Genomic DNA, 26,942 nt, shown 5'->3' with positions numbered 1-26,942 from the left:
AAACAAGAAAGAGTGTGGAGGATAAGTGAAGAAATCAGGACTGAAAGGAAACTTTGTCTTCAGTAAGAGAAAACAAATCAGGAAGAGAGATGTTAATGGTTGAGGAACATCCTGTAGATACTACGAATGATCGTTGCTGGTGGGTCTGTTCCTACCTGTGGCATGGGGCTTCAGTGTGAACTTGGGGACCTTGAACCAAGAGGTAGATTCCTTTTCCTCTCCCTCTTTGCTTCTGCTCTCCACCTTGCTCCACTTCTGAACCTTCGTTGATGTGAACTCTGCACCAAAACCCAGTGGAGACTCTGAACTGTCCCTGTCCAACATCTCTGTTCGGGCATGAGATGACACCACTTCCTTTGAGGCCATTTTGTCTGGAGTTTCAGCCCCTTGGCGGTCACCCTTTACTTCTGATGAAGAGTCCTTTCCCATTTTATCCCCTGATGCCATCTTGCTGTACGGACTAGTAAACTCCACCTTTGGAAGTTTGATTTTGCCCCCAAATGTCCCTTTATCATCCTTGTGATGAGTTTCAGCTTTTTCTCCATTGAGACTTGAACTGTCTCCCTTCAAAGTGACATCAGCAGACCCTGATTTGCCTGATGAAAATGAAACTTTGGGTATTTTAATCTTTGCTCCCTTTGACTTTTCCTCTTCCTCTGCTTCTCTTTCAGATGATTTATCTTTAGACTTCCCAAAGCTTGACTTCTTTTTGATTTTGGGCATCTTCACTTTGACATCTTCTGTCTCTGTTTCAGCTTCTGTCTTCTTGTTTGGGGGTGTAATGCTTGCGGATGCCTGCTCTATTTCATTTGGATTCACCAAAACAAAAACAGCTTTCTTTACTTTGGGCATTTTAGGACCCTCATATCGAATTTCTGGTCCGTGGATATCCATCCTTCCTTCAGGAGAAGAGATGGAGGGCAATGGGACCCCGAATTTAGGGATCTTGACTTTCTTCTCCGTTTCTGTTTTGTCATCATCTTCATCTTGTGATGTACCAATATCAAACTCTATATCAGGTATTCTAGGTACTTTGACTTCTTTACTGGAAGATGACAGGCCTCCTTTGGTACCTGAGCCTGTTTTGAGACTAATGCTTGGTAACGTCACCTCTGGTGCTGTGATATTAACTTGACATTTATCAGTAGCATGGCCATTGTTTTTGACACCACCGTCCCCACTGTGTTTTACTTCTGCGGTTACATCTTCAACACCTTTCATTTTTGGCACTTCAATCTTGAATTTTTTCCCCTTCTTTCCCTTCTTAACTTTGCTGTCGGCTCCTGATGTGTTTAGATCCAGGTCTGGTAATACAATTTTTTTCTTGTCCATCTTAACATCCCCTTTTTGAAATTCTATGTTCAGTTCTTCTTTTGGACTTTCAATATCTATTATTGGCATTTTCAGCTTTATACCTTTGCTCTCTCCCTCAACATTTAAATCGGCTTTCAGATCTGGTGTTACCACTTGTAACCCAGGCTCAGGTTTGGGTATTTTATCCTTTGGCATTGATATTTTTCCCTTTGCCAGTTTGGCATCTGGACCTGTAACTTCCATCTCCATAGTAGGAACTTCACTACCTTTACCTTTAGGAAGGGAAATATCAACTTCAGGCATCTTTATATGGGGTAGTTTGATAGTTCCACCCTCTACCTCAGTTTTCCCACTAGATTTGTCAGTACTTGTTTTTGGCATCTTGAGTTGTCCTTCTTTCTTTATGTCCATCTCTGGAGCTTCCATAGAAGGTTTTACTTTGGGAAGAGATATATCAACTTTTGGCAACTTGAACTTTCCTCCTTCACTCTTAACGCCAGTGTTGGGGCATGCAGTCTTATCTTTTGGTAAAGAAATGTCTCCAGCGGCTACTTCTGGTAGGCTTCCCTCTACTTTTAACTCTGTTCCTTCAAATTTGGCAGCATTACCCTTGGGTAAAGAGATGTCAACATTTGGCTTTTTCAGGTGAGGCATTTTTATTTTGCCCTCTGTATCTCCTTTCTCAATATCAGGACTCTCAATTCTTCCTTTGGGTAATGATATATCAACTGAAGGCATACTAAAGTGTAGCATCTTAAGCTTTCCACCTTCACCCTCAATCTCCACATCTGGACAAGCTTTTCCTTTGTTGACTGAGAAGTCCACATTTGGCATTTTTACATGAGGCACTTTGAATTTTCCTCCCAAATTTCCTGTAATTCCAGCATTTGGGTCAGCAGTTTTTCCTTTAGATACGGATGTGTCAACTGAAGGCAATTTTACATACGGCGTTTTGAATTTTGCTCCTCCATCGCCTTCAATATCTAAACCTTCAACCTTTCCTTTAGGAAGGGTTATTTCAACAGATGGTATACCAATCTGGGGCATCTTAAAAGTTCCCTTTTCTCTTTTGAGCTCTACATCGGGACCTTCAATCTGTCCCTTGGGCAGAACAACCTCAACATTTGGCATTTTATATTGAGGTAATTTGACTTTGTCTTCAGACGTGCCCTCTATCTGAACATTTGGACCTTCAACTTTTCCTTTAGAGAGTGAAACATCAACAGACGGCATGCTGATTTGTGGCATCTTGAATTTTCCCCCTTCTCCTTTGATTTCCACATCTGAACCTTCAATTTTTCCCTTGGGGAGAGAGATATCAACATGTGGCATCTTTATGTGAGGCATTTTGATTTTTCCTCTTTCTCCATCCATTTCAGCTGCCTCGTTCCCTTGGAGTTTACCCTTTGGAAGAGAGATGTCAACCCTGGGCATTTTAAACTTTTGCTCTGTAGTCCCCTCTATTTCAATTTCAGGGGTTTCCAATTTTGCTTTTGGCAGTGAAATATCAGCCTTTGGTACAGTTATATCAACAGTGGGCATTTTGACATAAGGCATTTTAAACGTCCCTCCATCACCCTCTATTTCAGTTTTAGGTATATTGAGATCTTTAGGTTTTCCTTTAGGAAGACTCACATCTAATGTTGGCATTGTTACTTGAGGCATTTTGAATTTTCTGTCACCTCCTTTAAGCTCCATACCTGATCCTTCAATCTCTTGGGATTTACCTTTTGGGAAAGATGCATCAAGGTCTACTTTGGGAATAGAAACATCAATCTGAGGCATTTTGGGAATTTTAAGGTTTCCTTCGTAGCCTTTAATATCTGCTTCTGAAACATCAACTTCTGTTTTAGGTAAAAGAACCTCCATCTCTGGTGTTTTAGCCTCTGGGAGTGACAGCTCAACGGAAGGCATCTTGACTTTGCCCTGGACTTTAAGTTCACCACTTGGTTTACCTAAATCTTTTTCCTTGGAGCCAAATCCTGGGATTGAGAACTTTGGTAACTTGAGAGTGACATCAGGTGCGTGAAAGCCACTTTTTCTATCCACTTCAGCTTCCCCTTTAGCATCAACCTCTCCTTCTGGAAGTTGAACCTTTGGAGATGACATTTTGAACTTTGGAAACTTTACTTTATGTTTTGCCTTGTCTGGGCTCTCAGTCCTGAAATCCAGGTGAGGAAGGTCAGCTTTTCCTTTTTTCAGGTTAACATCAACATCAGGACAAGACACTGATACATCGGTATCTTTTTTAGATATTCCAAATGAAGGCATTTTTATTTTTGCTTTCTTCATTTTGACTTTTCCATCCCCATCAAATTCCACTGACGGTGCCCTCATCTCTCCTTCGACATTTGGCGGATGGAGGGAAATATCTCCCTTGAGTCCGGATGCCTCCAAATCACCACTCTTTGACTTTACACCAAACCGGGGGAAAGTGAAACTAGGCACTTTGAGAGAGACATCAGGCAAATCAAAGCTACCACCTGAAGAAGGTCTTCCTCCCTCTGCTTTCAAAAGTTCAACTTCAACATCGTCACCTTTAGGTTTGTTAAGGCCAAAGTCTAGATCCACTTTTGGGGCTGAGATGTCAACTGTTGGTAGCTCGACTGAGGGAAGTTTCAATGATGCACCCGGACCTTCTACATCTTCAGTCCTAACCTTCAATTGGGCTGGTTTGAGATTACCTTTCAGACCCGACATCTCCAAATCTCCAGATGCATCAGGTCCACTGATGTCGACTTTAAGGCCTTTATCCTTTGACCCAGATGGAAGGCCTAGGTCCAGATCAAATTTGGGCATATTTATGTCAAGAGTTGGCATGTGGAACTTTCCACCTGTTCCTCCTTTTACATCTGGACCCTTGATATCAACATCAATTTCAGGACCTTTTAAGTTGGCTTGCGGTTCCTTTGCTTTCATGTCAGGAAGATGCATAGAAGGCATATGAAACTTGCCTCCTTTCTTAGCATATCCATCAGTGTCAATTTCTCCTTCAACCTTTGGTTTTGGAAGAGATAAATCAATGTCTGGCATCTCAATGTTTCCTGCCTTGATGTCCGGGCCTTTGATTTTAACATTCCCTTCAGGAAGGCTCACCTTCGGTAAAGACACATCAATTTTTGGCATTTTAAACTTACCCTTCTTATCCTCAACACCCTCAAACTCATAGTCACCATCAACCTTTCCTTTGGGGAGTGAAATATCAACAGCTGGTAAGTTAATTTTCCCTCCTTCAACCTCTGGGCTTTTGAGGTTGACATCTACTTCTGGAGATTTGATTTTAGGAAACGATAAATCACCCTTGATTTTAGGCCCTTGAATATCAACATTTCCCTTTCCTTTGATTTTAGGAAGCGACAGATCAACCGAGGGAATGTGAAACTTGCTGCTTGTACCTGTGTTGACATTAATTTCTACATCTGTCTTTGCTTTTGGAAGTGAAATATCAGCCGCTGGTACTTCAGTTTCTCCTTTTATGTCTGGCCCTTCAACACTAGCATCAGCCTTAGGGGGAGTAACCTTCGGTAGAGAGATATCAAGTTTTGGTAATTTAAACTTCCCACCCTTCATCTCAGGGGGCTCCACATCAAGGTCAATATCTGTCTTTCCTTTAGGGAGGGAAACATCAACAGCAGGCATTTTGATTTTTCCTCCTTCAATTTCAGGACCACCTACATTTACATTGGGTCCCTTAGCTTTTATTTTAGGAAGAGTAATGTCAATTGAAGGCATGTGAAACTTGCCTTCTTTGTTGGAAAGCATTCCAGTTTCAATTTCTCCTCCTGCTTTACCCCCTGGGAGCGATATGTCAACATCTGGCATGTCAATATTTCCTCCCTTCATTTCAGGTCCTTTCATTTTCAGCTCACCTTCTGGAAGATTGACTTTGGGCAACAAGACATCAAATGTGGGCATTTTAAGTTTACTACCTTTAAGTTGAGGTCCTTCAACATTTAAATCACCCTCAAATTGTCCACCTTGAAGTGATATTTCACCTTTGGGTTTGGGTACTTCTATATCCACATTAACTCCTTTTGTTTTTATTTTAGGAAGAGAGATATCTATTGAGGGTAGTTGAAACTTGCCTTTTTTGTCACTTTGTCCCTGAATATCTATATCCCCCTCAACTTTTCCTGTAGAAGTTGAGATATCAGCGGCTGGGATTTCAAGTTTTCCCTTAACATCAGGTCCTTTGACTTTGACAGCGCCCTCTGGTAGACTAAATTTTGGAAGTGAAATATCAACTTTGGGCAGGTTTACTTTTCCCCCTTTTAATTCTGGACCTCCAATGCTGAGGTCAGCATCAATATTTTCTTTTGGAAGTGAAATGTTAGCTTCAGGTATGTTGAGGTTTCCACCCTGAAATTCTGGACCTTCAACATTTATCTCAGTTCCTTTGGTTTTCATTTTAGGAAGAGAGATGTCAATGTTTGGCATGTGGAATTTGCCTCCCTTCCCAGCATGTCCTGCAGTTGCAATGTCTCCTTTTCCTTTTCCTTTGGGAAGTGACAAATCAATGTCTGGCAACTCAATTTTTCCTGGTTTGAACTCTGGGACTTTTATCTTCAAATCACCCTCAGGGAGATTAACCTTTGGTAAAGACATGTCAATTTTTGGCATTTTAAATTTACCCCCCTTCACCTCAGGGCCCTCAACTTCTATGCCACCTTCAAGTTTCCCTTTGGGGTATGAGATGTCTGGGGTTGGTTGAACTACCTTTCCTACTTCAACCTCTGGGCCTCTAAGACTGATATCTACCTCTGGACACTTTACTTTAGGTAGAGACAAATCACCTTTGATGTCAGGTTTTTCAATCTCAATGTCAGCTCCCTTTGCTTTGACCCGTGGAAGAGAGAAATCCACTGTGGGCATATGAAATTTGCCTCCTTTACCACTTTCAACATTTATATCTACATCTGTTTTTGGTAGCGTAATATCAGTGGTCTGCTTCTCAATTTTCCCTTTCATATCTGGTCCTTCAACATTTATGTCAACCTTTGGGATGGTAATCTTTGGGACAGAAACATCTAATTTTGGCATCTTAAATTTTCCTCCTTTCACTTCAGTTCCTTCTGCCTTGACATCGCCTTCTATGTTACCTTTGGGAAGTGAAACATCCACATTTGGTAGGTCAACTTTTCCTCCTATGTCAGGGCCTTTGATGGTAATATCTATGTCTGAAGACTTTATTTTAGGGAGTGACGCATCACCCTTGATTTTAGGTCCTTGAATATCAACATTGGCTTCCTTTCCTTTGATTGTAGGAAAAGAGATATCAACCGAAGGCAAGTGAAACTTGCTTTTACCACTGCCCACATCAACTTCAACATCTGTCTTTGGTTTGGGCAGTGAAATATCAGCAGATGGTACTTCCATTTCTCCTTTCATGTCTGGCCCTTCAACACTGACATCAGTCTTTGGGAGAGTAACCTTTGGTAAGGAGATATCAAATTTTGGTAATTTAAACTTCCCACCCTTCATCTCAGGGGGCTCCACATCAAAGTCACCAGCAACCTTTCCTTTAGGGAGGGAGACATTAATGGCAGGTATTTTGATTTTTCCTCCCTTTGGATCAGGGGTCTTGAGACTAGCATCTGTATCAGGAGACTGTGTTTTGGGAAGTGAAATATCAACAGATGGTAAATTTATCTTCCCTCCTTCAATTTCATGACCCTCAAAATTGATCTCTGGTCCCTTAGCTTTTGGAAGTGAAATATCACCAGCTGTAATTTTTGGGTTTCCTTTAATCTCTGGACCTTCAATGTTGGAATCAACCTTTGGGAGCGTAATCTTTGGTAAAGAAACGTCGAATTTTGGCATCTTGAACTTTCCTCCTTTTATGTCCATTCCTTCAGTGTTAACATCACCCTCCACTTTAAATGATGATGTTGAAAGATCAACATTCACATCTGGACCCTGAAGACCAACATTTAACTCAGGAGACTTCAGTTTAGGTGCAGAAACATCCACTGAAGGCAAATTTACCTTCCCACCATGAACTTCACCACTCAGCTCTGGTCCTTTACCTTTTATTTTAGGAAGGGAAATGTCAACTGAGGGCATTTGGAACTTGCTTCCTTTACTGGCATGTCCTCCGGCTTCAATTTCCCCTTTTGCTTTTCCTTTTGGGATTGAAATATCAAGGTCTGGCAACTCAAACTTCTCTCCCTTAATATTTGGGTCTTTTATTCTAATATCACCCTCTGGAAGACTTACTTTGGGCAAGGAGACATCAAATTTTGGCATTTTAAACTTTCCACCTTTTCTCTCTGAACTTTCAACATCAAAGTCTCCATCAGTTTTTCCTTTGGGAAATGAGATGTCCACAGTTGGCAAGTTAAATCCTCCTTTTACATCAGGGCCTTTGAGGCTTAGATCACCCTCCACTTTGCCTTTTGGTAGTGTGATGTCGCCTTTTAGTTCTGGACCTTCGAGATCAATGTCAGCTCCTTTTGCTTCTATTTTAGGGAGAGAAACGTCAAGAGAAGGCAGCTGAAACTTGGCCTCTTTGTCCATGTGATCATCAATGTCAACTTCTCCTTTTGCTTTTGGTAGAGAAATGTCAACATGGCCCTCTGGAAGGTTTGTCTTTGGAAGGGAAATATCAAATTTGGGTATTTTGAATTTTCCTCCTTTTACTTCAGTACTTTCAATATTGAGGTCGATATCAGCTTTTCCTTTTGGAAGAGAAATGTCAATGTCAGGCATGTTGATGTCTCCTTGTTTAAGTTCAGGCCCATCTATGTTGACCTCTGGTCCTTTAGCTTTAATCTTTGGTAGAGAAAAATCAACTGAGGGTATGTGAAACTTCCCGCCTTTCCAGCCATGCCCATCAGTTTCTATATCCGATTTTCCTTTAGGCAGCGAAATATCAATATCTGGCATCTCAATCTTCTTGCCCTTGAAGTCAGGACCCTTTACTTTGACTTCACCTTCAGGAAAGTTTACCTTTGGCATTGAAATGTCAAATGTTGGGATTTTTGTCTTTCCTCCTTTTATTTCAGCATCTTTAACATCAATCTCAAAATCAGCTTTTGGTTTTGGAAGTGAAATGTCAACATCTGGACCCTGGAGGCTGACGTCTACCTCTGGAGTTTTTATTTTGGGTGCTGATATATCCATTGATGGCACGTCAAATGTTTTTCCTTCACCTTTAGGCCCTTTAACGTCAATACCAGCTTCCCTAGATTTTATCTTTGGAAGGTTAATGTTTAACGAAGGCATGTGAAATTTAGCTCCTTTTGCTCCATGACCGTCAATGTCAAGATCTCCTTCTATTGCTCCTTCAGGAGGTGAAATATCAACAGCTGGCATTTCAATCTTTCCTTTAATGTCTGGTCCTTGCACTTTGACGTCTGGTACATCCAATTTTGGAGCTGAAACTTTAGATTTGGGCATTGTGAGTTTTCCTGCTTTTCCCTCCGGTCCTTTAATATTTACACCAAATTTGCCTTTTCCTTTAGGAAGTTTAGTATCACCAGAAAGTATTTCAAAGTTTCCATCTACTCCAGAGTGGATGTCAATATCAATGTTTCCGTGTTTTTTCCCTCTAGGCAATGAGAGATCAATTCTGGGCATTTCAAATTTGTCACCCTTGACTTTTGGACCTTGAAAGTTTACTGGAATTTTAACAGTGGGTAAGTCAATGTCTACAGATGGCACATTGAATCCAGCCATTTTACCTTTATCATCAAAATCAACGTCAGTTTCTAATGTTCCTTGTGGTGGGGAGATGTCGATAGTTGGTGCTTTTACTTCTCCACTTATAATTTCTGGCCCTTCGATGTTGATTTCACCTTGCTTTGATTTTATTTTAGGTAAGGAAACGTCAACTGAGGGTAAATGAAAATGCCCTCCTTTAGTTTTAGTTCCTATGTCCACCTCTAATTTTTCTTTTGGAAGTGAGACGTCAACAGACTGTCCTCCGATTTCAATGTTTTCCTTGGGCGTCTTCACTTTAGGAAGGGACACATCAAGTGAAGGCATCTTTATCTTCCCTCCTTTTCCTTCAACAGTTATCTTCCCCTCTACTTTTTCTTTTGGAAGAGAAATATCTTTTGCAGGCAAACTCATTTTTCCTTCTTTGATCCCGGTTCCTTTTAAATTGACATTAGCTGTAGGTGATTTGATGTGAAATTCAGGACCTTCAGTGTGGATGTCAGTTCCCCCCTCAGGTGGTTTTATTGAAGGGAGTGAAATGTCAAGAGATGGCATGTTGAATTTTGCTCCTCCTTTGACTGCAGGTTCTTTAACATCTAGTTCTCTGTCTTCAGTTTTCCCCTTAGGCAATGAGATGTCAAATGTTGGCATCTTAAATTTGGCGCCACCTTTTCCCTCCAGATCCACACTGCCTTGTTCCCTTGATGTCGAAAGCGAGAGGTCGATCTTTGGAAGTTCGGGAGCTTCTAGTTTCACATCTCCTTTAGGAAGTTTCATTTTAGGGAGAGAAATGTTTACAGAAGGCATGCTGAATTTGCCTCCCTCGACTTTTCCTTCAATGTCAAGCTCACCTTTGGGTTTAGGTACAGAAACATCTGCTGATGGAGGCGCAGTTTTAATGTCAACCTCAGCCCCACCTGTTGCCATTTTTGGGAGTTTGATGTTGACAGAAGGCATTTTGAACTTTCCTCCTTTTGCACCTGGACTTCCTATTTCAACATCGCCCTCTGCCTTTCCTTTTGGCACAGACATATTTACAGAAGGCACAGGAATTTCACCTTCAATCTCGAGCTTATGGGTTTTTACGTGACTTTCTTGTTTTAGTTTTGGCAGAGATACATCTATCGAAGGCATTTTGAATTTGTCCCCCTCTATATCTCCCTTTATTTCTCCTTTAGGCAATGGAATACCAGGCATTTCAAATTTACCACCTTTCATTTTTTGGTCTTCAGTGCCGACTTCCACCTCGCCTGCCTTCAGTGTCGGCAGCGAGACATCAACTGATGGCAGCTGAAATTTTCCCTTTCCTTCACTGTCAGCTGCTCCTGCGTTGCTTTTTGGAAGAGTTAAATCTACCTTGGGCAATTTGAATCCCACTTCCACGTCTGGTGGATTCACTTTAGGAAGAGTTACGTCAAAATCAGGCAGTTTAAACTTTCCGTCACCACCAACGTAATAGTCCATGTCCACATCGGCGCCGTCTGATTTCATCTTTGGAAAAGAGACGTCAACAGAAGGTGGGTTGAACTTTCCTCCACCTCCTGGCCCTTTAATATCGACATCAGGAGCTTCCATCTTTGGTAAGGAGATGTCAACCTTTGGCAGAGAGATTTTGGGCCCTTTCACAGTTCCCTCCACTTCATCAGGAATTCTCTGACCCGAATCAAACTCCAGACCAGCATCGGGTACAGAGATATTGATAGCAGGCATGTTGATCTCTGACTTCCCTGCTCCTTCAACCCCTTGGACTGAATAACCTGTGCCAGACTTCCCCTTTACCTTTGGCAAAGAAATATCAACTGAGGGCATTTGAACTGAGGCAGCTTTTCCTGATACGTCTCCTTTAATTTTTGGTTTGGTGACCTCCACTTTAGGAACACTAAATTCTCCATCACCTCTAATTTCAGCTGTTGGAGTCTTGATGTCAGTGTGAGGTACTTTCATTCCCTCCGCTCTCACCTTGATTTCACCGTCAATCTCATCCGAGTGGCGTGAGAGTCTGATTTTGGGTAGTTTCAACTTTGGCATTCTGAGTTTTGCATCTTCCTTGCCGACACCAGCTTCTCCTTTGACGTCTACTTTAGGAGCCTTGATCTCCGCACTTCCCTTCACGCTGGGCAGAGATGCCTCGGCTTTTCCTGAGGGGAGGGCAAACTCCACATCTGGGGGGCTAAACTTTGAGCCTCTCTTCTCCACATTTTTGTCTATTTTACCAGACAAACTGACCTCCACCGACGGCGGCTGGACGCTTATCTCTGGAGGCCTGAGCTCCACGCTTCCTGTGGAAGAACCCGACTTTGTGTGTTTCGTCTTGGAAAATACGATCCCAAACTTGTGTCCCTTTCCTTTGGCTTTCACGTTAGCTCCAGGTATTTCAGACGAAGGGATGCTCTCATGTCCCTCAAGTTCCAGTTTTCCTCCCGCACCACTGCGTCCCTTCGCTTTCATATGGGGGAACCTGAAAACACACCCACAGTCCGAACTGTAAGCAGAAACCCGGATATGAATCGAACATCCAACCAGAACAGTATTTGTTGGAGTTAAACTAACCTGATCCTCCTTTTTGCATTTCCAACGCTTCCTGTTCCTCTGACCTCTTCGTCAGTCTTCCTCTGGCTTAACTTAGGAAGTGAAAACTCCACGTCAACTTCAGCTGGCGGGGGCGTTCCCTCGATCACCAGCTCCTCTTTTCGCTTCTCTTTCAGCCTCTTCAGACCAAAACGACCCCCTCTTTTCTTCTGGATCTTAAACGGTTTCATGCCTTTCACACTCTGGAACAGAAAAGCAAATTTTCTGAATGTGGTAATTCAGTGGATAAACGCAGTTTGAACAGGTTTTTGAACAGCTTTTTTGCTGAACCTCTTTGTAACTTAAAGGATATTTTTGTTGGATTGTTTTGGAACGATATTGCAGTTATAGTGGAGTTATTCCTGAGGACAAACGAGAACGCAGCCTGTTGAATGTGACATGTAGCCAATCAGAAAGCAAGGTGACATAAACATGGAGGGGAATCCAAAACAACTGGAATGGTACAAGTAAAAGGTAGTAACAGTAGAGGGAGAACGTTTAGTTGTTTCTCTCCAAATTCAGTTCAAAAACAGAACTATTAGGTCAAGCTGTTCCTCCTTTAAAATGCAAGTCTCTTTAAGAAAATATCTGGTTACCATTTTAGCCATCTTGGCCTTGGGACCTTTGACCTCCAGGCTGGGAACTCTTGGCCAGACGCTGACGTCAGCTTTAGGAACGGTCCTCTTGACCTGGAAGCTGACCTTATATGGCTCTGCGCACTGAAGGATCTTCAGCGCGTCCTCATAGCGCACGTTGTCAAAGTAGACCTTCGCACTCAGCAGTTGATCACCTTCAGAGAGGAGATTATAAATCAACATCAGAAAATACCAATATCAGGGTGCATAACTGCAAAGCTGATCATGTTTGTGCTGTAGATACCTGCCTACTATCGCAAAATATTATAAAACTAACCTTTATTTTGACACGAGCATGAGGAAAATAAACACAAGGAGTCAGTTTTTGAAGATAATTGAGTTCATAGCTCACTTGCAGCCTGTAAATTTGAATCCAAATTTCATTTGAGAATCTAATCGATGTTGTAGGTTAAAGTTCAGGGGTGTCCAAACTTTTTGCCATGTGGGCAAAATAAAAAACGAGCACAACTCAGCGAGAGCAACTATGAACAGCAACAAGTTTTACCACAAATTGCTGTACTACACTGTAAAAGCACAAAATATTACCAAGTATTTTAATGTTGTTTCTAGTGCAATTTTCTTAGTAGACTTGAAATTAGACAAAACTACTTACAAGTAACTTTTTAGTCAGATATAGGAGCTCAAAAATGTCAAAATCAACATTTTCAGAATTTTTAAAAAAGAAAATGTTCAACATTTGAAATACAGAAATTAAAATTTTTTTGTGGAGAATTTTTGATATCTCTAGAAAATGTTTCTGAGATTACTCTCAAAACGTTTGGAAAAGCTTTTTGGCAGAAATGTACTACTATTATTTTCTACAATGACCCTAATATGTCGTAGCAGATTTAGTATGTTTGCCGTTTAAAAATAAAAATTAATAAAGACACCTAGTTTTCCTGTTGTTAGGCAAGTTTAAATTTTTGATACAATGTTTCAGTTATCAACGGTGTGATAATCTTTGGTCGTTGCATGTGTGATTTTATTTCCTGTACTAAAACACATATACATTGTTATTTATGTTAAAGATGGGATTAGTTCTGTGGATTAATGATATGAATTTATGTTAAATACCACTATATGATATTTTTCTGTTGCCGTCTGTAACTGAAGCTGCTGGACTGAAGTTAGCCACCACCTTTATTTCCTCTTTTATTAGAATAAATACAGTAAACCTGAATGTGTCCGTCATGGATCTGAGACGAACACAGAAGGGTTACAAACGCGCCTATGAATGTCGTTTTATAAATGAAAAAAGATTGAAAATAAGCGATTTATTAACAGTGTGCCTTATAATCCGGTGCTCCCTATAGTCCGGGGAATACGGTACCTTGCTGCAGACTCAGGTGTTTAGCAGCTGGAGAGTCTTTGAGGACGTCTTTGACAAAGATCCCGTGCTGTCCTCCACCCGTCACGCTGTAGCCGCTGGCTCCGGCCTCCGCCTCCGTCTCCACCACGATCTCCACAGCCTTGGAGATTTCCTCCACACGCTAACAAACACAAGAAAAATAAATCCTCACATCCAGATACACTGCAGATGTTTTTCTGTGGGTTTGGTGTTGCAGGGTTGCCACCAGACTGAGCATTGTTTATTTTTAATATTTGCCGTTTTTAAAGATTTATTGCTGGTGTTTTTGTATTGTTAATGTTTTCCAATAACCCATTTACAATTACTTTGTCATATTTTCAAATTTCCTGCCTATTTTAAACATTTTTTAACTCAAAAACACAGACAGCCGCTGGATGATTGGTGTGGTTTCCGTGGGAAACCCCGTGTTAACAGAATTTACTTTATGAAAACCCATTTATAAATCAAAATGCTGATTAATGTTGCCCTGCTTACTGTCTGTTCTTCTGCAGACTCTGAATCCATCTCTGGTTCGGCCAGTTTGCAGGTCGACTCTCGTAAATTACTTCTTTTCTGACTCAATACCTGCTTCAGCTCTGCATGTAGTTTCTCCTTCTGCACCTGCAGACAGAAGAAAAAAAAAAAAAATCACACTTTATGGTCGACTCAACGTAGCATTTATCTTAGGCGACCAATAATGGCTATAAAAGCGGTTGGTTGGTTGGTTGGTCATAAGAACGTTTCTAAACACTCGTCCTTATGAATGTGGAGAGAGTGGTGTAATGTATCTCACCACTCTCTCTGGGCTCTCCTGGTCGTCCGCGGTGCCACTGTGGTGAGGGTTGCGCTGCGAGGGCGATCTGGAAGAGGGGGGAGACCGCCGCTTGTCTTTCACCTGAATGCAGAAATCAATCAATCAATCAATCAAGCTGTCAAATAAGTTTATTTGTATAGCAAATTTCAGCAACACGGCCGTTCAAAGTGCTTCACATTTTTAAAAAAACATCAAATAACATAAATCTAATTTTGTTAGCGCCATCGTTAAAATGATAAACATCAAATGTCTTTGTGAATTTTCCATTTATTATTAATCAAAGGAAACTCTAACCAGAGGAAGTGAGTGTTTCAGCAGTTCTGCAGTTTTCTGTAAGTTTACTCCAGATTTGTGGCGCATATATGCTTCTGTAGAAGCTGAAGGCTTCTTCTCCATACTTGGTTCTGGTTCTGGGGGTGAAGAGCAGGCCAGAACCAGAACCAGAAGAGTCTCCCACCTTTGGAAACTCAAACATTCTTGGTGCGATTGAAATGAAAATCCAATCACAATGTCCCACCTGTACAGATGCTAAAATCAATAAAACGTCATTAAATGTAGAGTGACGAGTTCTGACTATAAAACTATAAACTTCTGCTCTGGTTCCACTGGGTTTGCTGGATTCGGATCGCTTCACCTCTTCCTCCCGTCCTGGAGGAAGCGTGTCATGACCCCATCTGCCATATCTCCTTCCACGTTTTGTCTCATGAACTCTTGCCCGGTAAATCCTGTGAAAACATTGCGTCCCGACACTTTGCTGGTGTGACCGGTAACGCAGCAGCGCGTTTCCGGTCCTAAAATAGTGATACTGTTATAATTATTCCTGCATGAGACGCAGAGTTCAGCCCAGTTTCATCCACTTTGATTTTCTTTCTTTATCTATAACTGCTAATTTGTTGAAGTCACTCTTCAACAAAAAATAAAGAAAAATAAAAAGCTAACCTCATGTGTGTTCACCTAATTCAAACAATGGGTAAATTTTCTGCACCAAAACTGGCACAAAATCTCAATAACTAGATGATTAGAATGAGGTAATTAGATGCTAGCTAAGTGCCAGCTGCTAGCTGTAGTGGGTATGCTAATTAGCTAATATGCTAATTTTCCATTTAGCGCTGTAGCTTTTTTGTTAACTTGAAAATGTTTAGCACCTCAACCTTCCCCTTAAAAATCACTCAACTAGATGTAAGTAGAGTCGGATAGTAACTAGTTACATTTACTTGAGTAACTTTTGAAAAAATGTACTTTTAGGAGTATTTTTACTACGCTGTACTTTAAGTAATAATACTATGAAGTATTTCTACTTTTGAGTAAAATTTCTGGATTTTCTTCCCTCTGAATGAAAAACAAACATATTTTAGCCAAACTTTCACCAGACAAACACACACCTGCAGTTTCTGTTAAAGTTCCATCAGTTTTTTTAAATAAAATAAACTGATTTAGACACATTTCATTTTGCCTGATTTTGTTAATTAATTATTGTCATTTTTGTCCTTAAAATACCAAAATTTACATTTAACCTTATATCTAATCTGTCTGATGATGTAATTTTTAAATATTAGATGACAGATAATTTGATCAGTACTTGAGGAGACTTTTTACTTTTACATGAGTAAAAATATGATCTTATGCACTTTACCTTGAAACGTTTCCAAAGCAGATCTAAACTAAACTCTACCAGTTTGTCCTGGATTGTTTCTACAACAGCTTCACACCAGCACCAGAGGTTCTGATCAAAAATGTCTCCAAAACATCAATACTTGAGTCCAAATATTGTGAGTTAATGTGTTTGTTTACTCACGGCTTGGTTTCTGGTCTGGCTGTAAACATGGCTGTCCTCTTGGTCAATGTCAGAGTCTGAAACATAAAATAAAATATCAGAAAAACTGAAGAGCAGTAAATAATCATGACCCAAAAAACTGTTTAGCAGTAATTAGCTCCCAGCAGACTGTGGTGTTCATGTCAGGCTTAGCATGTGAAGCTAAAGGATCTGATATAGAAGCAAGGCCAGCAGCCTGAAGCTTCTGGCGGTCTTTACATTCTTTCCATAGCGTCGATCATTCCTCTGAGTCGGCTACATGAGCCTGAGCCGCTTGCATAACTCCACCAACAAGCTAACGCAGCTCCCATAAAGTCTGGCTGATAAGAAACGGAGCAAACAACCAATGGAGGATGACAAGCTGCTCATAAAAAATGGTAATTTGGACATGTGGGCAAACAATAAGGTGTGATAAACAAAGCCACTGCTGATAAAAACAGCAAAATATCCAACTGGAGTAAATTTTGTCTCACCAGTATGACAAAATGCTTACCGAATCCAAGTTTTTTACTTAAAGCAGTAAAGAGCCTTATTTCATTTCTATATCTGCATATTAGAACCAGACAATTCATTGCATCACTTAACTTTAATGCAATTAATCGCCTTTTCTTTTATTTCTTGCAAAGCGGAACCTTTGTATCCACACGTTTCTAGTACAGCCATAAATCGGACGCACAAGCTACGTCCATTAACAGTGATGAGCAACCAAGCCGCTCCTCTCAGCTCTAAAAAACGATCTGCTTGGACGATGGAAAAGACTGTTGTTGTGCTCAAGTTGTGCTAAAAGAAGTTAGCCTAATATAATAGCATCTCAATGCTAAACATGTAGCAGCTGCACAGATGCTAACGCTAATGTTAGCATTCACAGTCCACACTTCTAAATAAGTTTAATTTCCACCTGGAAGCTAAATTAGTACAACAAAACTTTGAACCAATTTGAAGGTTAAATAACCCAAATAACAAAATAATAAATATCTTTGTTGATTACCTCATGTTTATTTATTCAATAATTTAGCAGTAAAAGGGTTTTAGAATTGAAAATATTGCTTTTTTGTGCATTAGATTGTATAAAAAATATATGGACAAATTAGCACTGAAAAACAAAACATTCAAAAGGTAACGTTTTTTTTTCTGATCCTTAAGCAAAATCATTATAAAATCTGATTTAATATAAATATTAGAACGATGGTCTAGCTAATGATGGTCTAGCAGTGATGAGCAACCAAGCCGCTCCTCTCAGCTCTAAAAAACGATCTGCTTGGACGATGGAAAAGACTGTTGTTGTGCTCAAGTTGTGCTTGAGAAGAGGTCTAGCTAATGTCTGAAATTTTTAAGTTTAGAAATTTCCCAATTTTTTCTGAGAATAATCAAAATTTTTTATGCAAATGTGCAACTTTTGTAGCTCAGACATTTCTGTTTTTTCTAGAAAATTTGTGAGAATAATCTCAAAATTTCTGAATTTTTTCTTGCAAATTCTCAACATTTGGAGCTCAGAAATTTTCTATTTTTTAATAGAAAATGTCAAAGCAGTGTTGTAGTCAAGACCACCTAATCCGAGATCGAGACAAGACCAGCGCCCGGCGCTACATGACACAATAAAATCTGAAATATGATCAAAATTGCTAATCAAATTGATCTGAAAGACTCACATTCCCATAAAACACCTAGATATTAAATACTTAGAGCTGAAATAAATTTAACCAATATTAAAAACAGAACAAACTCTTTGTTCTGCTTATAAAAAAAGATGATGCTCTGGGCATTTGCCCATATCATCAGGGCCCAAGGCATAAGCAAACTAAGCAGCCACTTAGGGCCACTAAGTGGAGCTGATTTATTATTTTTCTTAGTAATAATTTCTATGTCATTATAATATCAAAAACACACAATTTCACTATGAAGTGATTTGTTTTTACAATAATATATATTTGATAATGCATGTAGAAATAATTTTATCGATAAAAAGAAAAAAAAAACTGCTCATGGGGCCCCCTGGTGGCCCCGGTAGGTACCTCACGCTTCGCCAGTAACATGAGCAATGAGAATCCAAAAGTCCAAAGCTCCAGTCAGAAGTTTAGTTAGCAAAACAATGTCTCAAAAAAGGACTTATCCTTCAGGGAGGGAGAAAAGAGGAAGAGTAGAAAAAAAGCCAAGATAAAGGTTTGTTTTAATGAGCTTTGGTAATGAAATGTAAAAGATTTGTAAAGCTGTCAATAGAAAATGAACTTGAACGATCCAGTAACAGAAACACGTAATTGGTAAATCACGTTATTGCTTGGATTTTAATCGGTGCGTTTTGCATCCAGTGAAAACAAACATGTTAACAAATAAACTGGACAGTACGCTGGAAGTTTAGTGATATTTCCACAGTTGCGTTCTTGACTGCACTTGAAATAAAATCCCGAGTCCTCAGCGCCCGAGACCCAATGCGGTCGAGTCCGAGACGAGACCGTCAAAAAATGGTCTTGAGACCAAGACCGGCCTCGAGTACCAAAACACCGTCAGAGACTAATCTGAAAGTTTTTTGCACAAGAATTTACTCCTTTTTTGAATGAACAATGGCACTAATACACCATCATAGTTCAGTAACTACGCTACTAAGAAAATCTCAATTTCGTAGTTTTATCACAAAATATTTGACTTTTATAAATTTTCCTGTTTTTTCTAGAAAATGTCTGATATTCATCTCAAGATTTCTGACTTTATCTCACAACTTTTCAGTATCAGAAAGTTTCCGTGTTTTTTCTCTAAATTTTCTGGAATTAATCTCAAGATTTCTCAGTATTTTGGAGAAAATGTTGTCCTGTTTTTCTATCTACTTTGGCTCTGATATGCTGTTGCAGTTCATGCGTTGCATCGATCTCATTCTTCAGAGTCCTGTCTTCCTCATGTGATCTCTTTTTTAACTGCCTTAGCTCTGCTATGTGTGTGTGTGTGTGTGTGTGAAGAGGAAAACCAATCCGTGTGTGTAAATTTGTGCGTATATTCCAGTGTGGTGTATCAGAATGGATTCCTGTTTGTGCTGGAGATATCAGGAGTCCAACACTTTAAAAAAAACAAAACAACGCATCGCATTTACTGCAGCCGTCGATGCAAAACAGTAAATTTATCTTAAAGAATGAAGCAAAGGAACAAAAAATATTAAAGTTTCTTGGAAAAAGAGTAGAAGCAATAAAGCCCAGATGGGAGATTTATGCATGTTTGCTGCTGATTTGCAGGCGGGACGGACAGCAGCAGGTGTCCGTCCCGCTGCGGCGGCGCTCCCTGGGTGGAGCTGAGGAACGGCGGCGCGGCGCAGGACGAGGCCATGATCTGAAATGCCTCGCATCTCAATCTTATTATAGATCCGACTCACATCTGCAGGCCTGAACACGCCCAGCAAACGCCAGAAAGAGCTTTGACCTCCGACCTCCTGCATACTGCATGCAGGTGCAGCCATTATAGTTTTTTCCTGATAACTTAGGCTAATCTAAGGACCACATTTAACATTCCCATTGTAGAAAAGGCAATTTAATAAAGATTTTTTTGACAGATTATTTGAAAATAATCTCTAATCAGCAGGAACTGCAGATATTTTCCACCTAAACTCACTTCAGTCGTTAAAGCAGGTTTCACTCAACATTTTCCTGATGTTTTTCTCTGTGCCTTAAGATATTTACACTTCCACTGTTTTGAAATAACTCTTTTATTTTAGTTCAGCGTGATTGCTGCAGATTTTCTGTTGCAAAGATTTATTGCTGCCTCTGTTAAGTGAAGCTTATATCACGATGATGTGTCCGGGCCATTATAGATTAAAAAAAAAAGAGAGAGAAAACAAAAAAATCTGAAAAAATAAAAATTACATTTTCTATAAATAAAAAGTGGAATTTTTTACATGTCCCAAATCTGCTGTAAAAAAACCCAACTAAAGTTTTGAGATTAAAATTTTGAAACAAAGAAAAAGAAAAAAAAGGCAATTTTGTTATCATTTTTATTAAATTATATTCAGGGATTTTTCTGGAAAAATTTTCTTCCAGAAAAGTATTAAAAGTGGAAGATTTGCTAGAAATCAGATTTTTTTTCTTAATAATCTGAGACTTTTTAGGGAAAAGAGGAAATTTCTGAGTTTGAAATTCGAGCTCAGAAATGTCCAATTTTTTTTTAGAAAACTTCTGAATAAATGTAAAAATTTCAGAATTTTCTTTTACAAGAATTTACTTTCTTCTACTACTACAGCCCTAATATGGCAAGATAAATATTTAACTTGCTAATTAAACAATTAAACATTTGTAAGTTAAATATTGAATGTAAATATCTTGTTAGCAAACTAAAGTTTTGAGATTAAAACTAAACATTTAGCTAACTAATAATTTTGTTTTCAGCTAAATATTTAACTTGCTAATTAAACATTGACGCTAAATATTTAGTTTGTAAATTAAATGTTTTGCTTGCTAACTAAGTATTTCATTTGAAGCAGGTATGTCTTACACAACCCAGATTAAAACTGTAAGAACATTTCAGATTTTATTGTTGTTTATGCTTTTTGAAGCAAATTAGAAGATTTTAAAAATATCAGACAGATCAACTCTTAACTCTTTGCTGCGGTTCGTGTTTGGAGATTTTAGCTGGTAAATAATGAATAGGAACTAATTTAACTTTAACCCTGTGAACCAGAAAAACATTTTCACCAAAATCCTGTTATAAATTGACTAAAAGGGTTTTAAAAATAAACTTGGATCTTCTTCATCTTTCTTTCTTCACAGAAAACAGAAGAAAAACATTTGGAAAATAATCTGACATGTTGTATTTGAGAAGTTACTGCGACTATTTCTGCAGACACACTTTCTTAAACTGAAATTAACATTTTAGAGCAAAAAGGAAGAAGTGTAAAACCTTTTTGTGATTGACGCCTGAGGCTGCGACGTGTTGTTGAAGCCCGGCTGCTTGTGAAGTTCTGAACCTGAAGATAAGGAAGCCGAGGAGAGTTGGAGCCGCGGTTTGTCTAACAGCAGTGGGATTAACTTGTCTGCAGCAGGTTTGTTATTGCGGCTGCTTTTATTAACAGAAAAGAATTTAAAAAGCCCTGAAGCGACTCAGCTACAGTTATTCCTCATAAAGTCTAAAAGAAGAAACATGTCAGCCTCCATCGTTCCCTCTGTGAGCTTTAAATGTTTTAGAGGAAGGTAGTTGTTGCCACCAAATAAATGACATGTGATGGACTTTGTTTGTTCAGCTGTGATTTGATGTCTTCAGTTTGAATTTCTTAATGACAGTTTCCTGTTTTACTTTGGTAAGCCATTCTGCTCTGTTCTTTTCACTTCCTGTTTGCAAACAGGCCTGCTGAGAGAAGCTTACTATGACGGCGCATCATAATTTTAGAAAACAAATATTTTCTAAAAAATTTCAGATTTTTCTACAAAAAACTGAAAGAAAAAAGTTTGAAAAGTCAAAAATTTGCTAGACAAAACTGAATTTTTGAGCTTAACTTCAGAAATTTTGTAAAAAACACAAAAAACTAACTAAATGTACAAAATGTTGACACCTTTTGACTTTTGAAATTTGGAAAATGTCCAAACATCAAAAATTTGTGACTTTTGAAACAAATTTTTTTTTTTTTTTTTTTGCAAAAGTCAATATTTTCTACCTCTGAGAAGTTTCAAACATAAAAGTCAAAAGGTTTGAATTATTAAACTTGAAAATTTTCCAAAAGTTTAAAAGTTTTGAATTTCGAAACTAGAAAACTTTCCAAAAGTTAAAAACTGACTTTTGAAACTTGTACAATTTTCAGTTTTTTTTCCAAAGGAAATTTCTGAGATTAAATTGTAAAAAATTCTGGGTTATTTTTTTTTATATCTACAATGGCTCTATGGCATCATGTGTTAGCACTCCACGGTTCACGTCTCCTATAATCTCCAAACAGTCGCTCCCAAATTCACCCTTTCACTTCACAAGCCATCTTCTCTGTTTGCCTGAGCAGAGGTCAAACCAGAGGTCATATGAAGGAAGATCCTGACCCGTCTCTGAGGTTTCTCCAGGTCTGTGGACCCGTCAGAGACGTCGTAGTTGGCTCAGCTCTGCCTGAACTGGAGCATCAGCCGTCGGCCCAAAAAGAACAAGCCCCACGCTGAGCTTTAAACAGTTGATATGAACGTGTTTGGGATTTATTTGTAGAGCGAGGTATTATCAGCAGAAACCAGATAACAGACATAAAAATATTTTCTCCTCTCCTGCGTGCGCAGGAGTTCACACTCAGGAAATACCGCTGAACTTTCTCACAATTGGTGGCAGTCTGGGCAGATAGCACCAAAAGTTTTTTTGTTTTTTTTTTTGGATCTAATTTTAGGACAATCACACGTCTGGAGGAGGGGAAGCTGTTTCTATTCCGGGCGCTACGCTAACTGTAAACACATCAGATGGCTGAATGCAGCTCTCCATGTTCCCAACACTTCTCAGAGGAATAGTTTATCCAGTAACGTTATCTTTCAGACTCCTAAACTCAAAAGATAAGCTGAAGTTAGTGTCTCTAAAAAATTAGAGAAGACTTGTTGTAAGTGAATAATTCCTTAATATTGATGAAAAAATGCTAGCTCTAGTGACAGATTATTTCACTTTTAGGAAAAATGTTATAAGTGAAAAAGATCTAACAGTGGAACCAATACTTTTTCATTATTATTAGCGAACTATTTATTTAAAACAAGTTTCGATATCTTGCGTCGTTACCTAGCAACTCCAGCCAAGCCAACCCGTTGCCTAGCAACCCAGTTCTAGTTCCACTGGCAGATTATTTCACTTAAAACATGGGAAAAAGGTCTTGTTATAAGTGAAATAATATGTGAATGGATTTTGTAGTTTTTCATCAATATTAGGAAATTATTGACTGAAAACAAACTCAAATGTTGCTGCAAATGTTATTTTTGTGTTATTTCAACTGTACTAAGATATTTTCACAAGAAATAATTTTGTAATATTTTGTTTTTGCAGTGTACCAAAATAAACCCAATGTTTTGAAATCTCAGGAAAATGGAAACCTTTTCCATTTTTATGAACAAAATCTACATGCAACATGTCTTTGGGTACAAAAAGACATTATTCATCCACATGTTTAAACACAACAAAAACACAAAATCTTATCAAGTGTTTTTGATTTTTGGTCGGTTTTAGGGGAAATATTTTAGTACACTTGAAATAAAACACAACTAACTTACAAATCATTTGTCAGCAAGATATAGAAGCTTGTTTTAAGTCAATAATTCATTAATTTAGATTTTTTTTAATAAAGTACTAGTTTGTCTGGCAGATTATTTCACTGCTAACAAGTGAAATAATCTGCCAGTGGGTTGCTAGGTAACGGGCTGGGCTTGGCCGGGGTTGCCAGGTAACAGCACAGTGCCCATTGATTGTGAAATAAGTGGAATAATCTACCAGTAAAACTATTTTAAAAAATTAAATCAATATTAAAGACTTACTTAAAACAAGCTCCTATCTCTTGCTGAGAAGTTACTTGTAAGTTACTTTTGTTTTATTTCAAATGTAATACGATATTTGCACTAGAAAGTAGAGCAAAAATACTTTTTAATATTTTATTTTTTCCAGTGCAGGACTCTCTGTAGGACCTGACTGGCTGCTTGGAACCAATTAAAAATTTTGATTAAGGTGAATAAATATTCAGTAACGATAAGTTGAGTGAATGAATGCTAAAACAAGCCATGATGCTCAGCACCTCCATCCAAGATGGCCGCCCTCCGGGGCCGTAGGAGCAGAACGTTTCGGGAAGCCTCCAGCCTCTTTAGATAAGAGCAACCTCCGAGCAGCACAATTTCCAGATCTGTCAGAGATAGATCAGAGGGTGTTCCCCCTAATTTTAAACATCAGATGGAAAAAAAAACCAAGGCACACCCGCAGGCGTCTGCCTCTGGACAGGAAATGCCTCCATGTAAACAGGAAGCAGAGTTACATTTTACCGATTCACATCTCACAAACAGCTTCTGTTGTTTGATGGGATCAGATGCAGGAACAGAAGGTAGAAAACTTGTTGGAAATAAAACTGTGGAGTAATTTCAATATAATCCTGAAGGTGTGAGTGTGGGCTGGATTTGTTGCTTTATTTAAGTTTTCCTTTCTTGTCTGAGGGAAGTTCACGCTCCAACGTACGTCAGGCGGCGTTTCCTCATGAAGCAAACTCATGACACCACTTGACCCGTTAGCCCTGGTCCAAGCCCACCCGCTGCCCACCGCCCAAAGTTCGTCGCCAGGAAACTGATGATGACCATCTTCATCCATCATCATGTCATTTCTGAAAGGATTTCCTTTCTGCTACTCTGCAGTATAAATGCATATTTCAACCAATGCGAAACAGTAACAGTTGATTTGCATGTACAGCATTACAAAAGTATTAATTTCACTTTTTGTTACAATACAAACCACAAACTTTAAAGTGTTTTATTTGGATATTGTCTGTTACCTAGAAAACACTGGAAAATGTTGGACTTTAGAAACTCAGAAATCGCCTTATTTTTTCTACAAAATTTCTCGGATCAATCTCAAAATTTCAGTTTTTTGGCAGAAATCTACCTCCTCTATTTCTATCTGCAATGGCCCCAATACGCTGTTGTACGTATGTTACTGGGATACGGCAGGAAAATTAAAACTAATCATCTGAAAAGTGTGGAGTGCTTTTGCATTCAGCCCTCTGCGTCAACATTTGTGGAGCTATGTTTCATTTAAATTACAGCTGCAGCTTTTTTAATGTCTGCCTCCATCAGTTCTGCACATCTGGAAACCGAGACGTTTGCATGGTTTTTCTAAAAACAGGTGAAGATAAGAGGGAGACCATTGTAACACGTGAACAGGCTTTAATACGCAGGTTTTACAGCATGTTTTAAATGTTGCAGCTCTGTTTTTTGGTCTTCATGATGCTGTTTGTTCCCTTTGCACAGAATCTCACATGAAAACTGACTTCAGCAGGAGTAACAGCATGCAGAGCCGTTTGTAAAGTTAAAATAAAAAATTAGCAAAAATAATTTGGATTATCTGGCCTGTCGTATAAAAAAAATAAAAAAGTGGATTTTCATTTTTCAAAGTTTTGTCTTTACCATGTTATTAATTAGTAAGTGTCACAGTTTAAATCTAAATATATAACTTGCAAGCAAATTACTTAGATGTATCTAAATATATAGTTAGCTAAACATTTAGTTTGTCACATACATATTTGTCTTGCTAAATAGTTAATTTGAAATTAAATATTTAGCTTGCTAACTAAATAGTTAGTTTGCAGCTAACTATTTAGTTAGCAAGCTAAATATGTAGTTTATAATTTAAATGTACAGGTCCAAACTAAATATTTAGTTTACCAAGTAAATAATTGTCTCCAAACTACATATTTAGTTAGAAAACTAAATATGTAGTTTGTCAACTACATATGTGGCTTGCTAACTAAATATGTAGTTTGTAAGTTAGATATTTAGCTTACTAACTTAATATATTGTTCTGAGCTTAATATTTGTTGGTCTGCAAACTATATAATTAGCTTGCTAACTAATTAATTTGTAAAATATTTAGCTTGTTAATGAAATATTTAGTTTAAAAATGTGAAATTTATAAATTAATGAATAATAAGGTGAAAATATGACTTTGATAAATAGACCTCCATATATTTTCCTCTCATAAAAAGCTAAATAACCCAAACTATTGCTGTTAATTTTTTTAGCTTTACAATCGGCTCCCCGTAGAAAACCACCAAATGACAGATTATAATCGTCTTGAATCTCAACTTAAATCAGGTTTCTGCAATCTCACACAGTGACACAGAAACGTCGGAGATCCTCTACAAGAGAGTGTGTTTTGACGGCTGCGCCCACTTTGGGGCGTCATGCATACCAGGCTGAGGGCTTGAGCTGGAACTGGGGGACAAACAGATCCTATGACGGTCATCCTGCAGCTGCCGCCGCCGTTTAGCATTCAGGCAGCAGCTATTTCACAGAACGACACCGAGAAACACCGCAGCTTTTAAAACCAAGTAAATATTTTGATCATTCAGGTGGCATATAGCAAAAAACACAACAAACAATCAGCAAAATGTAAAACATTTAAAAGCCTGGTGTGTTGCTTAACGAGATTCCAGTGACATGTCACGCTGCAAATAAATAGCATAACCCTGAGTGAATGCTGGAGTGTTTGTACCCGGCCACTGGCATGTTGGAATAAACACAGGCGGCAGCTGTCTAACTAAAACCGTCTTTGCATTTAAACAGCACTCCATTGTTATGCTCTCCAAAATCAGCAGAGTGGAGACTGCTGCATAAACCGTCCCGCCAAAACTTAACATTAAATTAAACAAGGTCTCCAGAGATAAATTAGTCGGATGAAAATGTTTGAATGCTGCTTTGTTAAATCAGCTGAAAAATCACAAACAGATAACAATTACCTTTACTTCCCAACCTCAGTGTGTTTCCTCCAGAGGTTTAAATGTGACACACCTCCACCTGCAGCAGCAGAAATCAGTTTTCCCTCCTCACATCACTCTGCTGCTTTTCTTCCTCTTGTTATAATTATTATTTTTTTAAATCATAAATATCTTTTCCCCGTCTCTCTGCTCCCCTTTGCCCCCTTCAGCCAGCTTGTTGCTCCCCTCACTGAAACTCAGGCCTGGCCCAAACCCATGGCATCTCTTGGAGGGACGAATCCAGGCAGCTGATTGGCTGGAGGCCGGACTGACACGCCCATATTTGGGCAGGCAGAGGCGGAGCTGCCTTACAGCGATTAAAAGAGGGAGAAAAACAAGAAAAAGTTTGACAAAGCAGCAGAACCAGGCTT

At 39.0% G+C, this 26,942-nt stretch overlaps 1 protein-coding gene across 1 annotated transcript in view; it reads right to left on the bottom strand.

Annotated features, from left to right (window-relative positions):
• Positions 1-26,590, bottom strand: part of prx (periaxin) — a gene marked incomplete at its 5' end in the record, with an annotated part of 28,710 nt that extends 2,120 nt beyond the window's left edge. Inside the window, 8 exons of the mRNA XM_028045704.1 lie at positions 156-11,431; positions 11,524-11,744; positions 12,138-12,331; positions 13,507-13,666; positions 14,020-14,145; positions 14,318-14,419; positions 16,134-16,189; positions 26,554-26,590. Coding sequence (XP_027901505.1) covers positions 156-11,431; positions 11,524-11,744; positions 12,138-12,331; positions 13,507-13,666; positions 14,020-14,145; positions 14,318-14,419; positions 16,134-16,189; positions 26,554-26,590 — 12,172 coding nt within the window. The remainder of the gene's footprint in view (positions 1-155; positions 11,432-11,523; positions 11,745-12,137; positions 12,332-13,506; positions 13,667-14,019; positions 14,146-14,317; positions 14,420-16,133; positions 16,190-26,553) is intronic.
• Between the last annotated feature and the right edge of the window lie 352 nt (positions 26,591-26,942).

The sequence above is a fragment of the Xiphophorus couchianus genome, chromosome 18, assembly GCF_001444195.1.
Source record: "Xiphophorus couchianus chromosome 18, X_couchianus-1.0, whole genome shotgun sequence".
Lineage (NCBI taxonomy): Eukaryota > Metazoa > Chordata > Actinopteri > Cyprinodontiformes > Poeciliidae > Xiphophorus > Xiphophorus couchianus.
This window is presented reverse-complemented; position numbering and strand designations above follow the sequence as displayed.